Genomic DNA, 14760 nt, shown 5'->3' on the forward strand with positions numbered 1-14760 from the left:
GACTTAAAAGGGTAATAATGTTTCAAAAACGTACAAAAAACACCATTATTCTTTTTTTAGTGAAAAAAATACCATTAAACCAGAATTTTTGTACAAAAAATACCAACAAAGTACAAATAACCTTTTAGATGACCTGAGGTAACCAGTTACCTCAGGTGAACTACTGAACGTGCGTGCTTTAATGACCTTCATCCATCAAATTAGGGTTCCATCTTCATCCCCCTTCTTCATCTCCTTTGGCTCCTATGGCATCTTCAAGTTCATCGAATTATTCTAAGTCAAATTCGAACATTTCCAAGAGCAGGAGCACAATCGATTATGCCCACCCTTGTCACTGTGAGAAGCCTTCCCAGGTTTGGACCTCAACTACGACTAATAATCTGGGTAGAAAGTTCAGAGTATGTCGTAACTCACTAGTAAGTGGTTCTAGCATCTATCATCTACTTCTTCTTCATACTTAATTTGTTATGTGAATTTTATTATGTATATTGAAGGATAAGAAGAAGAAGAAATGTGATTTCTGGGAATGGGTCGATCAAAATGACGAACTAATAAAAGAAGACAACACTGAAGTCAAGATATCAATATTGGAAAATAATTTTTGGACACATAAGGTGAAGGCAGATAAAGAATCAATGAGTTTCAGAAAAGACTTGGATAAATTAACTAGGAAATATTGGAATCTCAAATGTTGTATGTTGTTGTTCTTTGTTATGTTTTGTATGTATGTTATGTTGAAATGAAATGGAAATTATAATGTAATGACTTTGGTAATGTATTTAGAAAGTTTGGTTAACTAAAAGTCTTGTGTTGGAATTGATTTATTGGTTACTGCTTAATACTGGAATGGAATTAGTGATTCCTGAAATGGAATGGATTTATTGGTTATTGCTTAATATTGATTCTTCACACAGGATTGGAATTAATGGTTCCTGATTAATTATCTTTGTGTAAATAGAAATGAAATTAATGATTTTTGGTTAATTGTCATTGTGATTCCAAGAATGGAATCATTGATTCCTGGAATGGAATGGAAATATTGATAACTGCTTAATATTGATTCTTCACACAGGATTGGAATTAATGGTTCCTGATTAATTATCTTTGTGTATATAAAAATGAAATTGATGATTTTTGGTTAATTGTCATTGTGATTCCAAGAATGGAATCATTGATTCCTGGAATGGAATGGAAATATTGATTACTGCTTAATATTGATTCTTCACACATGATTGGAATTAATGGTTCCTGATTAATTATCTTTGTGTATATAGAAATGAAATTAATGATTTTTGGTTAATTGTCATTGTAATTCCAAGAATGGAATCATTGATTCCTGGAATGGAATGGAAATATTGATTACTGCTTAATATTGATTCTTCACATAGGATTGGAATTAATGGTTCCTAATTAATTATCTTTGTGTATATAGAAATGAAATTAATGATTTTTGGTTAATTGTCATTGTGATTCCAAGAATGGAATCATTGATTCCTGGAATGGAATGGAAATATTGATTACCAAACCACACATTGGAATGGCCTTGTCCAGGAATTAATGATTCTTGGTTTATATATTGGAATGGCCACATATTGGAATGGAATTAACTATTCTTGGTTTATATATTGAAATGGAATTAATGATTTCTGGTTTATATAATGGGATAAAGTTGGACCACATATTGGATTGGCCTTGTCTCTGTCCTTGTCCATAAATATAAACACACACATTACCAAACCACATGCATTATCTAAGTGGGACCACATACATTAAATATACACATTACCACATACATTAAATATACACATTACCAAACCACATACATTATCAAAATACACATTACACCTAATCACATGTAGCTTCAACAGTTTTTAACTTAAATGTAAACAAGACATCAAAAGTTGTGCCTAACAAAAGATTCCCTACCAAAAGTTGTCCTGCACTTACCAAAAGATTCCTTAAAAAAAGCTAACAAAAGTTATCCCCATTACTGCTCCTAGAGTGTTACAGGATTTTCAAGACTTCCCCATGTATCATCCTTGGTCACCACCTTCCTCCTCAACCGAAGTTTTATGTTCGTCTGAGAAGGACCACACTTTCTCCTTTTCAAAGTTGGAGCAACCACATGATGATTCACCACTTCTTCATCAACTAGTTGTTCAACCTGCATCTCTAAATCATCCTCTGAATCCCCTTCAACTTCTTTCCCTGAATCACCTCCAACCTCATCCTCTAAATCAACTCCAACATCCTCAGCTTCCCCATGGCCTTGTCCCTGTCCTTCTCCCTGTCCTTGCCCTTGACCCTGCCCCTCACCCTCAAATAGCTCATGGTAATCAAAGAGATCTGAATCATCTACTGCATTAAGCTGTTTCAGAGGACATTTCCTCTTGTTATGACCTGGTTGGGAACATAAACTGCATTTAGAAGTAGTCCCAACTTTGCTGACAGTGTGTCTGTCACTTCTTTCTGAAATGCATTTCTTCCTGTTTGTCTTTGGTCTGCCAGGCAATCTTCTACGCTTTGGTGGTAAGATGGTATTCATATCATTTGCTGGCCACATTTCATGTCCATTAATTGGCTTAACATTATACTTGTAGCAGCTTCCAAACATTTGTGTTGTGTACCAATTTTCTACATACTCCTCTATATTCCCATTCAAGCACAAGATTGCAGAAATAGCATGTACACATGGTATACCTGTCAGCTGCCATGATCTACATCCACATGTTCTTTTATGTAAGTCAACTGCATACACCTCATTCAACCATCTACTCTCATATTGATGAAAACCACTTGGAATTACTCCCCAAAACCTGGTATGAAATGTAACATATAAGTTATGTAAGTCAACTGCATACACCTGTTATGAAATGTAACATATATATGTATATATATATATATATATAATGTATAAATACCTCTGTATTTTCTTCATGTCCTCAATCTTCCTTCTTATTGAGGGACAAATGTCCAAGTTCCACTTCAGTCCCTTCCTTTTCTGAGTAAACATCCTTTCCATGACATACACTCTAATGTCTTCCAACATTGCTATTATTGGTTTTTTCTAGCTTCCACAATAGCTGCATTAAATGACTCTGATACACCATTTTCAATGGCATCACTACCACTATCTTCCCTAAAAAATGCCCTGGACCATGTGTTTGGGTTTTTTTCCATCAGGTGTTCATAGGTAGTATTGTCAATCAGTTTGATCTCCTTCATGATGTCTTCAGATTTTGTGGTTGTTGTGGCCTTGGCAGCAAACCAGAAAAGTTTCCTGTATTCAGCTCCTGAGAATTTTTTCTTGAAGTTGGCATAAACATGCCTGACACATTGTCTATGCTCACATTCTGACACTCTTTCCTTAACTGCTTCAATCAGTCCCTATTAAGTAACATTTTGATGTCATTATAAGTTAAAAATAAAATAGAAATACTATTATGAAAAAATAGTTGAGTACCTTGTGTTGGTCAGATATGATGGTTAGTCCTCTACCTTGTCCCATATCAATGTCTTCAAGTAATAGATCCAAAAACCATTTCCAATTTGCCTTATTTTCAACTGGTACAACAGCCCAGGCTAGAGGATACATTTGGCTATTAGCATCCCTACCAACAGCTGAAACTACCTCACCTCTACAAAGTCCCTTTAAAAAACATCCATCTACACCAATCACTCTTCTACACCCCTCAATCCAACCATCCTTCACAGCCTTCAAGCAAATATACATCTTAGAAAAATGGACTGTAGAATCAGGCATGATATCCACATCCAATTTCACTGTGGAACCTGGATTAGTCCTCAATAACTCCAAACCATAACTTCTAAGCTTTTCATAGTGTGCCACCAAGCTCCCTTCTATCTCATCCATTGCAAATTTTTTGGCATTTCTACACTATCCAAAACTAACCTTTAGATTAAAATCTCTAAGGACTGCTGCTGCCATTTTCCTGTAACTAATTCTTGGATTATCTATTATGGTTTCTATTAACTGTTTTCCAATCCAACTATATGTGACCATTGAACCTAAATTTAAGGCCCTACTACAATTACGTTCAGAGATTAAGGACTTAATCTGAAATGATCTTTCTTTACTCATCCAAGTTGCCCACAACCTAAAAGGGCATTTAGACTTCTCTTCACCTTTGCAACATCTAACTAATAATCTTGTTGAATCATTTTTTTCATACCACAGTTTATACCCATTAGCAACAGCATAATTACTTAACAAATGCTTAAGTTCATAACGATCACAAAATTTCATACCTAAGATTGGAGACATTGTATCCCATTTTTGATTAGGATCATGAACTGGATACTTATGAAGATTTTTCTTGACATTTTTCTTATCATCTTTCTCATCATCCACAATTCTTGGAGGCTTGAAAAACTTTCTTCTAATGAAAGGATCATCAGATGGCTGTAGTTGTATCACTTCATCATCAGGCTCATGCTCCACGAACTCATCATCTGAAAGCTCAGAGTCTACATCATTATCATCATCATCCGTATTACCATCTACTGATCCATCTTCAGCTATCTCTTCTTCAATCCACTCCATAACTGGATATTGACTGTGATCAATGTACAAATTGATCATACCCCCATTCTCATACCCAACATCAAGGAAACGAACATAACCATTTTCATCTTCCAAGACTCTTAACCCATCTCTCAGTGAACGTTGTGGAAAACAATAGTACACATTGATTGTTCCATCCTTGACCAAGTTCTTCACATACGAGATGAACTCCATGAAACTCATGCTTCTGAAATCGACATTGCTATGCTTATGAAATCGACATTGCTAACAACCATTTTCACTGGATTGAAATACACAATCGGTTTGGGGACAAAAGAACATGTATGATTTACTTCGATTGTGAACTTCGAATCCATTGTGATTCTGTGGAAAGGATGAACGAACGAAGTAGAAGGAAAAAAGGAACCCTTGATTTTGGGGGAAATAACGAAGGGTAAGGGCACAATTATTCTAATAAATCTTTTAACCGGCTAACCTATAATAACCGGATTAATGGTATTTTTTTCACTAAAAAAAGAATAATGGTGTTTTTTGTACGTTTTTGAAACATTATTACCCTTTTAAGTCATTTTCCCTTTTCGATAAAGCTAACGACCAGATCCAATATGAACAGAAGAACTTAGATTAAAAATAATACCAGATGAACAGTAACAGAATATATAGATCTCCATGAACAGTAGATCGAACAAAAATTTTGATTCCAAAACGCCAAAATATCAATAATTTTCAATAACGTGTGCAGAAAATCATCAAACCAAGAACTAATACTTCAAAAATCAGTAGATCTTCAAAGACCCGCTCTGATACCACTTGTTGGGATTAAAACCCTAATTGAGATTTGATGAACAAGATGCGGAAAATAAGAACAAACACAAATATGAAGATTATGTCGAATGATCACTCAATTTATTGAATTGTGAGGAACAAATTACCCTTAAGAAATAAGAATCTAACTCTACAAGAAACCTCACAACGTGGTGGCTACATTTTGCATCACTCTTAACCCTAATAATGAATAATACATGACTATTTATAGGGAAAAGACAAGTCTTGGGCTTTTAACCTACAATTTATCAAAGGGGCCCATTACCATCATCCATGGAGTGCTTTGAAACTCTACAGCCTGATTATATGATGCCTGATAGCCTAGGGTTTTCCTTATATGAAATTGACATAATTATTGTAGTTGCTTAGTGTATGCATCATAGTTGTACATAATTAAGATCTTATAGCCAGAGAATGTTTGGTTTGGCCTTATTTCCTGTTCTTGTTTGATGAAGGGCTTAGGGTGCGATCAAATATTCAAAAGTATATAGGGTCCAACGTTATGTATGATTAGCGTACACGAGTGTTGCAGGGTTGGTGAAACTTTCATGGATGAGTTGTGCTGGGTTAGCCAGTCAGTTATGAGATATTTAGCCTTCATCTAGGAGTTAGGATTGAGTGCTCACCTATGTTTATGTATAATGTTAGGGAGTTGTGGTGATACATGATACAAATATGCATTGGTTTGGTAGGTAGTATGGGCCCGTACTACTAAAAGCACAGTATCCATGTAACAACGTAAATTTTCAAATAAAATTTTCATTTAAAATAAAGTGAATTATTTCAACCAAATATAATTATTCCAAATTTCATATCAAAATACAATCATAAAATCCCCAAGATCTCAAAACATCATCAGTGTGTACGCGTCATGCCGGCGCCTTCCCACGGTCCTCGCTAGTACCTGAAACACATACATGACAACTGTAAGCATAAATGCTTAGTGAGTTCCCCAGTATACTACTTACGCATATACGCCTTTCTAGGCCTTGAGATAATCGCCTTCCGGCCCATAACATATTGCCTTCCGGCCCATAACATAATGCCTTCCGGCCCATAACATATTGCCTTCCGGCCCATAACATATTGCCTTCCGGCCCATACACATACACAACAATTAATATATTAATCTTAACACATATAGCACATAGATCATATATCACATAACATATTGCCTTCTGGCCCGTATAAACATACATAGCACGCATAGCAAATACCCTACCATTTATAGCACGTATAACACAAATCATATCCGACCTTCCGGTCACACAGTCAAACCCTTCCGGGTACAGTATAGTGAGAAGACTCACCTCACGGGTAATGAAAGCTAGCGACTCCTGAAATCACTCGCACTCGATCCGCCGAGCTACCGACTCCCTATAATATCATATATCCCTTATTAATACTTTTATCTTTCAAGACAACTGACCCTAAGAAATTACATGTAGGTCAACTCTGGTCAACGGTCAACGGTCAACTTGACCGGACTCGGCGAGTGCTAAGGCGACTCGGCGAGTCTAGACGTCCTCACCAAATCCTGATGTTCCCTTTCTACTCGTCGAGTATCCCTCTTGACTCGACGAGTTCCTCGTGGAAGAATCGCGGGGCCACCCCGACTCCACTCGCCGAGTCTGAAGAACAGCTCGACGAGTCCCAGTTAATCTTCAAGCTACTCGCCGAGTCTGTTCATCGGACTCGGCGAGTCCATGCCATACAGTCGATCAAACTGCTTACTGAAATACGTATTGTCCCAAAATACACAAGCATGGGACCTTCTGGACCTCTAAACATCCTAATACAGGGTTATAATCGTTTGGGTAACAAGGTAATAATCCATCTAATCACCAAACGGGTTTCATAAACCCTAAATCCGTGCACACATCAATATAACAGAATGGTCCGAAGTATTACCTGAAGAACGCACTCTCTGTGTCCCCAAACCTCAGAACTCGAAACCCTTGCTGTTCCTTCAACCAAAACTCCTCTCCTTCTTGCCCGACAATTTCTTCAAGGTTCCAATAGCCTCCAATCTTGCTCTAGATGTCCACAGCCACTAGGGTTCTTCTCAATCGGCTAAAAGACGGACAATGAACAGCGCAGACTCACCGAGTCCATAATGGGCTCGTCGAGTCCAGTCGCGAACCCGCGACCCAGTCTGTGGTCCTACTCGGCGAGTCTGGCTCCAACTCGCCGAGTCCCCTCCTAAAACACCCCAAAAACCATATTATAAAAATACCTGAAATTCCAGGCTGTTACAACTCTCCCCCACTAGGACTAGACTTCACCCTCGAAGTCTCACTCTGCAAATAACTCCAGATGTTGCTCCCGCATCTCACGCTCCGGCTCCCAAGTCATCTCCGATCCTTTCCGGTGTTGCCATTGAACCAACACTAGAGGTACCTCCTTGTTCCTCAGAACCTTGATCTTCCGATCTCTGATGGCTACTGGTCTCTCGGCGTAATTCAGGCTCGCATCCACCTGAATATCCTCTAATGGAACCACTGCCGATTCATCGGCTATACACTTCCTCAACTGTGATACGTGAAAGGTATTGTGAATCTGTCCCAACTCTGCTGGCAACTCCAACCGATAAGCTACCCGGCCTACCCTTGCAATCACACGAAATGGACCTATGAACCGGGGCCCCAACTTGCCCCTCTTCCTGAACCGGATCACTCCTTTCCAAGGAGAAACCTTCAAGAGAACGAAGTCGCCAACCTGAAATTCAAGCTCGGACCGTCGACTGTCCGCATAACTCTTCTGTCGGCTCTGGGCGGTCAATAACCTCTGTCTAACCTGCTGAATCTGTTCTATCGTCTGGAGTACGATCTCTGTACTGCCCATCACTCTCTGTCCCACCTCTCCCCAGCAAATGGGGGTCCGACACCTCCTACCATACAACAACTCAAAAGGTGGCATACCAATGCTCGAATGATGGCTGTTGTTGTAGGAAAACTCTACCAAAGGTAAATGCACATCCCGGCTACCCCCGAAGTCTAACACACACGCTCGAAGCATGTCCTCCAGTGTCTGAATCGTCCGCTCGCTCTGACCGTCTGTCTGGGGATGGTATGCGGTACTAAAATGCAGTTTAGTACCCAGCTCCTCATGGAATTTCTTCCAGAACCTGGAAGTGAAGCGTACATCGCGGTCCGAAACAATCGAGATCGGCACTCCATGCCGAGATACCACCTCTCTCACATATAACTCCGCCAACTTCTCCGCTGATGAACTCTCGCTGATGGCAAGGAAGTGTGCACTCTTCGTCAATCTATCCACAATCACCCAAATTGCATCGACTCCTCTGGCAGTTCTCGGCAATTTGGTGATGAAATCCATGGTAATCTGTTCCCACTTCCACTCAGGAATCTCCAAAGGCTGCAACTTACCATGCGGTCTCTGGTGCTCGGCCTTAACCCTACGGCAAGTCAAACACCTCTCAACGAACCAGGCGACGTCTCTCTTCATACAAGGCCACCAGTATTCCTTCCTCAAGTCCAAATACATCTTTGTAGCCCCGGGATGGATCGAGAATTTCGATCTGTGAGCCTCCTCCATCAAGGTAGCACGCGTACCGCCCACGAATGGTACCCAAATCCGACCCTGAAACGTCAGAAGTCCTCGTCCATCCTTAACGAACTCTGAAATTAACCCAACGACTTGCTCTTTCTTCTGCATCTCGGATCTCACAGCCTCGGCTTGTGCCCCACGAATAGCATCCAATACCGGAGTCATCACCGTCAGTCTCAGACGTACATCTCGCAATGGAGTGCTCTCCGCCCTGCGGCTCAATGCATCGGCTACCACATTAGCCTTGCCCGGGTGGTATAGGATTTCGCAGTCATAATCCTTGACCACATCCAACCATCTTCTCTGACGCATATTTAGGTTGGGTTGATCCATCAAATACTTCAAACTCTTATGGTCCGTGTATATCGTACATCGAACCCCATACAGGTAGTGACGCCAAATCTTGAGAGCGAACACTACTGCCCCCAACTCTAAGTCATGCGTGGGATATCTCGCCTCGTGAGGGTTTAGCTGCCTCGAGGCATAAGCTATCACATGGCCTCTCTGCATCAACACTGCACCCAGTCCCGAAATCGATGCGTCGCAATATACGACAAAATCTTCCATCCCCTCCGGGAGAGCTAATACCGGGGGTTCGCACAATCTCTGGCGAAGTGTCTCGAAAGAAGTCTGTTGCTCGGGTCCCCATGAGAATGCAACACCCTTCCAGGTCAATCTGGTGAGCGGTACTGCGATCTTGGAGAAGTCCCTAATAAACCTCCGATAGTACCCCGCCAACCCAAGGAAACTCCTGATCTCAGAAGGTGACTTCGGTACCTCCCAACTCATCACTGCCGCGACCTTGGCCGGATCGACCAATATCCCTGCCTGATTAACAACATGTCCAAGAAATTGGACCTCCCGCAACCAGAAGTCACATTTGGAGAATTTTGCATATAGCTTCTCCGACCTCAGTACCCCAAGGACCTCCCTCAAATGTCCCTCATGCTACTCTCTAGATCGCGAATACACCAGGATGTCGTCGATAAATACAATCACAGACCGATCCAGCATCGGCCTGCATACCCTGTTCATGAGATCCATGAACACTGCCGGGGCATTGGTGAGCTCGAAAGGCATCACCACGAACTCATAATGCCCATATCGCGTCCTAAATGCTGTCTTCTGGACGTCCTCATCCCGCACTCTTACCTGATGGTACCCTGATCTCAGATCGATCTTGGAAAACCAAGATGCCCCTTGCAACTGATCGAATAAATCATCGATCCTCGGTAACGGATAGCAGTTCTTGACCGTCACCTTGTTCAACTCCCGGTAGTCAATGCACATCCGGTGTGAACCATCCTTCTTCTTGACGAACAGAATCGGTGCTCCCCACGGCGAGCTGCTCGGCTGGATAAATCCCTTCCCCAGCAACTCCTGGAGTTGCGAGGACAACTCTTGCATCTCTGGAGGTGCGAGACGATAAGGCACCTTCGCAATAGGTGCAGCCCCCGGAATCAGGTCGATACCAAACTCCACTTGCCTCGCAGGAGGCACTCCCGGCAAGTCCTCGGGAAAAACATCTGGAAACTCGCGCACCACTGGAACCTCCTCCACTGACCTCAGCTTCTCGGAAGCCTCCCGCGTATCCATCACATATGCCACAAAACCCTTACATCCCTGCTGTAGACATTGCCTCGCCCTAGCGGCCAAACAAAAAGCTGATCCTGAACGGGTACCCTCACCGTACACCGTAAGAACTCCCCCACTAGGGTCTCGTATAGTCACCAGCTGGCGCTCACAGTCGATGACAGCGCTGAATCGGCTTAACCAGTCCATGCCCACGATGACACAGACATCACCCATCGCAATAGGAACTAGGTCAATCGGAAACTCAACCCCGAAAATCTCTAGTACGCATCCCCGAAGAACCTCCGTGGCACAAACCACCCTCTCGGCCGCTATAGAAACGCTCAGAGGCCGACTTAACGGCTCACGACTAATGCTGATATGCTGACTAAAAGCTAAAGATACAAAGGACCTACTCGCACCCGAATCAAATAACACTAGAGCAGGCATAGAGTTCACAAGAAAAGTACCTACACATATATTAACATAAGCATAACATCTCGACTTTAAATAAATACGTGAATTACAGCATACCTGCCACAACATCGGGCGCAGCGCGGACCTCCTCCGCAGTCAGCTGAAAGGCTCTCCCGCGAGCCCTCGGGGCCTCGACCTTCGCCGGTCGAGTCTCAGTAGTCCTGGTAGTAGGTGTAGATCCCTGACGAAGCTACGGGCACTCGTCCTTCCGATGGCCTGTCTGGTTGCAATGAAAACAAACCATAAACCCCTTAGGACAATCCCTGGCAATGTGTCCTTCCTTTCCACACTTGTAGCAACCACCAGCTCGGCACGCCCCCTGATGACTTTTGCCGCACTTCCCGCAAGTGCGGCCCTTCTGACCTCCCGTCCTCAAATCAGCGGACCTGATCCGCTTGGCTGCCGGCTGAGACTGAGCCGGCCGCCGGTCCACCTGCCGAGACTCGGCCTCCTCCCTGGCCTGGGTCTCCAACTCGATCTCGCGCTTCCTGGCATTTTCCTGAAGCTCAGTGAAAGTACGATAGGTGGAGTTTGACACAAACTCCCGGATATCCCTCCTCAAAACGCCTAAGTACCGGCTCATCCGTGACTGCTCTGTAGACACCAACTCGGGGCAGAACATCGCCCTCTCGTGAAACTTCCGTGTGACCACCGCAACCGAATCAGTACCCTGCTTAAGGGTCAAGAACTCCTGAATCAATCGTTCCCTCTCCACTGGGGGAACGTACTCATCCCTGAACATGTCAGTAAACCTCTCCCATGTCACTGCTGAAATCTCCGTCAGAGTGAAGTTCGCCGTCATGAACTTCCACCAATCCTTCGCTCCCAGACGGAGCTGGTTCAAAGCGAACCGTACCCTCAGGTGCTCCGGGCATGAGCAAGTGTAGAAGCACCCTTCAATGTCGGCGATCCACCTCATCGCAGCAATCGGATCCTGCGTCCCATCGAACTCAGGGGGTTTCGTGTTGCTGAATTCCCGGAATAGCAACGAATCGCCCCCTTGCGGCATGGCAGCGGCCACGGCTGCGGTAGCGGCAGCGGCTGCAGTCTCAGTCAGTGCGGCGTACCGCTCTTCGAACGTCTCCATCAGAGTGGTCTTAATAGACCCAAACATCTCCGGGATCTCAGCCCGGATCGCTGCAGCTACCTCTTCCTGTATCATCTGACGAATAGCCTCATCGCTCACACCGCTCGAACTCGCCCCGTGGCGTGTGGTAACCATGATGTCTCTGAAATACAACATAAAATTATCAGAGACTCCATCAAGTACAATTGTACTCGATAACGCAACCCTACTCAGTCTCCGATATCCAGGGATTCTTACTTGGGTCTTCCACCGACCCGGTGTCTTCGATAGTACGGGCCCAATACTACCGACCACACCGTATCAATATTCGTCCCAAATCTTCCTCCCCAAACCCCGAATAGTGAGTACTCTACTTGATATGCACTATCTACCTACGCTACCAAACATCTCATATCGGCAAACTCCCTAGACTAAGGCATCACAAATCAGGCCACTCTAGTCCTATCATGAATACTTAGTCTTCTAGCATGCATAACAATTCATAATTCATTGCATAACATAACATTGTAAGGTATTCTGGGGATCTTTACCGTTCGGGCGCTGGCTGATCGTACACACTGCTTCTTCTTGTTTATCACTTTACCATTTATAAAAGTTTATGCCTTTATTATTATTATTATTTTTTTAATATTTTCCTCAAATCCTCGGTTTGAGTTCAGTTACACCCGAAGGTACACCCGAATCCCTCAAACCAAGGCTCTGATACCAATTGTAACAACGTAAATTTTCAAATAAAATTTTCATTTAAAATAAAGTGAATTATTTCAACCAAATATAATTATTCCAAATTTCATATCAAAATACAATCATAAAATCCCCAAGATCTCAAAACATCATCAGTGTGTACGCGTCATGCCGGCGCCTTCCCACGGTCCTCGCTAGTACCTGAAACACATACATGACAACTGTAAGCATAAATGCTTAGTGAGTTCCCCAGTATACTACTTACACATATACGCCTTTCCAGGCCTTGAGATAATCGCCTTCCGGCCCATAACATATTGCCTTCCGGCCCATAACATAATGCCTTCCGGCCCATAACATATTGCCTTCCGGCCCATAACATATTGCCTTCCGGCCCATACACATACACAACAATTAATATATTAATCTTAACACATATAGCACATAGATCATATATCACATAACATATTGCCTTCCGGCCCGTATAAACATACATAGCACGCATAGCAAATACTCTACCATTTATAGCACGTATAACACAAATCATATCCGACCTTCCGGTCACATAGTCAAACCCTTCCGGGTACAGTATAGTGAGAAGACTCACCTCGCGGGTAATGAAAGCTAGCGACTCCTGAAATCACTCGCACTCGATCCGCCGAGCTACCGACTCCCTATAATATCATATATCCCTTATTAATACTTTTATCTTTCAAGACAATTGACCCTAAGAAATTACATGTAGGTCAACTCTGGTCAACGGTCAACGGTCAACTTGACCGGACTCGGCGAGTGCTAAGGCGACTCGGCGAGTCTAGACGTCCTCACCAAATCCTGATGTTCCCTTTCTACTCGTCGAGTATCCCTCTTGACTCGACGAGTTCCTCGTGGAAGAATCGCGGGGCCACCCCGACTCCACTCGCCGAGTCTGAAGAACAGCTCGACGAGTCCCAGTTAATCTTCAAGCTACTCGTCGAGTCTGTTCATCGGACTCGGCGAGTCCATGCCATGCAGTCGATCAAACTGCTTCCTGAAATACGTATTGTCCCGAAATACACAAGCATGGGACCTTCTGGACCTCTAAACATCCTAATACAGGGTTATAATCGTTTGGGTAACAAGGTAATAATCCATCTAATCACCAAATGGGTTTCATAAACCCTAAATCCGTGCACACATCAATATAACAGAATGGTCCGAAGTATTACCTGAAGAACGCACTCTCTGTGTCCCCAAACCTCAGAACTCGAAACCCTTGCTGTTCCTTCAACCAAAACTCCTCTCCTTCTTGCCCGACAATTTCTTCAAGGTTCCAATAGCCTCCAATCTTGCTCTAGATATCCACAGCCGCTAGGGTTCTTCTCAATCGGCTAAAAGACGGACAATGACGGCATATAAGTGCATTAAATACGTTCCAAAACCAAACGGCTAGGGTTTCCGCTGAGCAGCGCAGACTCGCCGAGTCCATAATGGACTCGTCGAGTCCAGTCGCGAACCCGCGACCCAGTCTGTGGTCCTACTCGGCGAGTCTGGCTCCAACTCGCCGAGTCCCCTCCTAAAACACCCCAAAAACCATATTATAAAAATACCTGAAATTCCGGGCTGTTACAATCCATATGTGAATCAAGGAAGTCCAAACCCCTAGGGCTTTGTTAGGAGTTGGTTCCCTATTATTATATAGGATGTCTGATATCTTCCTGATATATTTTCAGCATGGTGGTTATGTGGCGATTTGTGACTGGATTCGGCTCAGGATCAAGAGATGGCGGTCAGGATGGACCAGAAGTGCCCGAGGTCATTAGTCAGATGAGGTCGGATGAGTTGGATGCCAAGATTCGAGAGATACTGCGTGATGAGGTTGCTACTCTATTCCGCGCGCAATTTTCAGAGATGTTTGGGTCTATCAAGACCACTTGTGGAGTACTTTGATGTGCGTTATGAAGCTCTTGCTGAGATGGTTGTCGCTACAGCTGTAGCAGCCGTTGGTAGTGGTACCAGC

At 43.2% G+C, this 14760-nt stretch overlaps 1 protein-coding gene across 1 annotated transcript; it reads right to left on the minus strand.

Moving 5' to 3' along the window:
* Positions 1–3054: 3054 nt before the first annotated feature.
* On the minus strand, positions 3055–3874 carry LOC145040655 (uncharacterized). The gene is made up of 2 exons (XM_078988561.1): positions 3464–3874; positions 3055–3387 (listed from the first exon to the last, which is right to left on the minus strand). The coding sequence occupies exons 1-2, from the start codon at positions 3872–3874 to the stop codon at positions 3055–3057; spliced, it is 744 nt and encodes a 247-aa protein (XP_078844687.1).
* Between the last annotated feature and the right edge of the window lie 10886 nt (positions 3875–14760).

Source organism: Lactuca saligna, chromosome 4, assembly GCF_052625555.1.
Source record: "Lactuca saligna cultivar CGN05327 chromosome 4, ASM5262555v1, whole genome shotgun sequence".
Classification (NCBI taxonomy): Eukaryota; Viridiplantae; Streptophyta; class Magnoliopsida; order Asterales; family Asteraceae; genus Lactuca; species Lactuca saligna.

Bases quoted from the DNA above. Each gene is read 5' to 3' on its own strand.
- LOC145040655 (XM_078988561.1), bottom strand. From the start codon at position 3,874: ATGGATGAGATAGAAGGGAGCTTGGTGGCACACTATGAAAAGCTTAGA. The intron at 3,388-3,463 runs GTACTCAACTAT...GTTACTTAATAG, and splicing joins TCATATCTGACCAACACAAG to GGACTGATTGAAGCAGTTAA.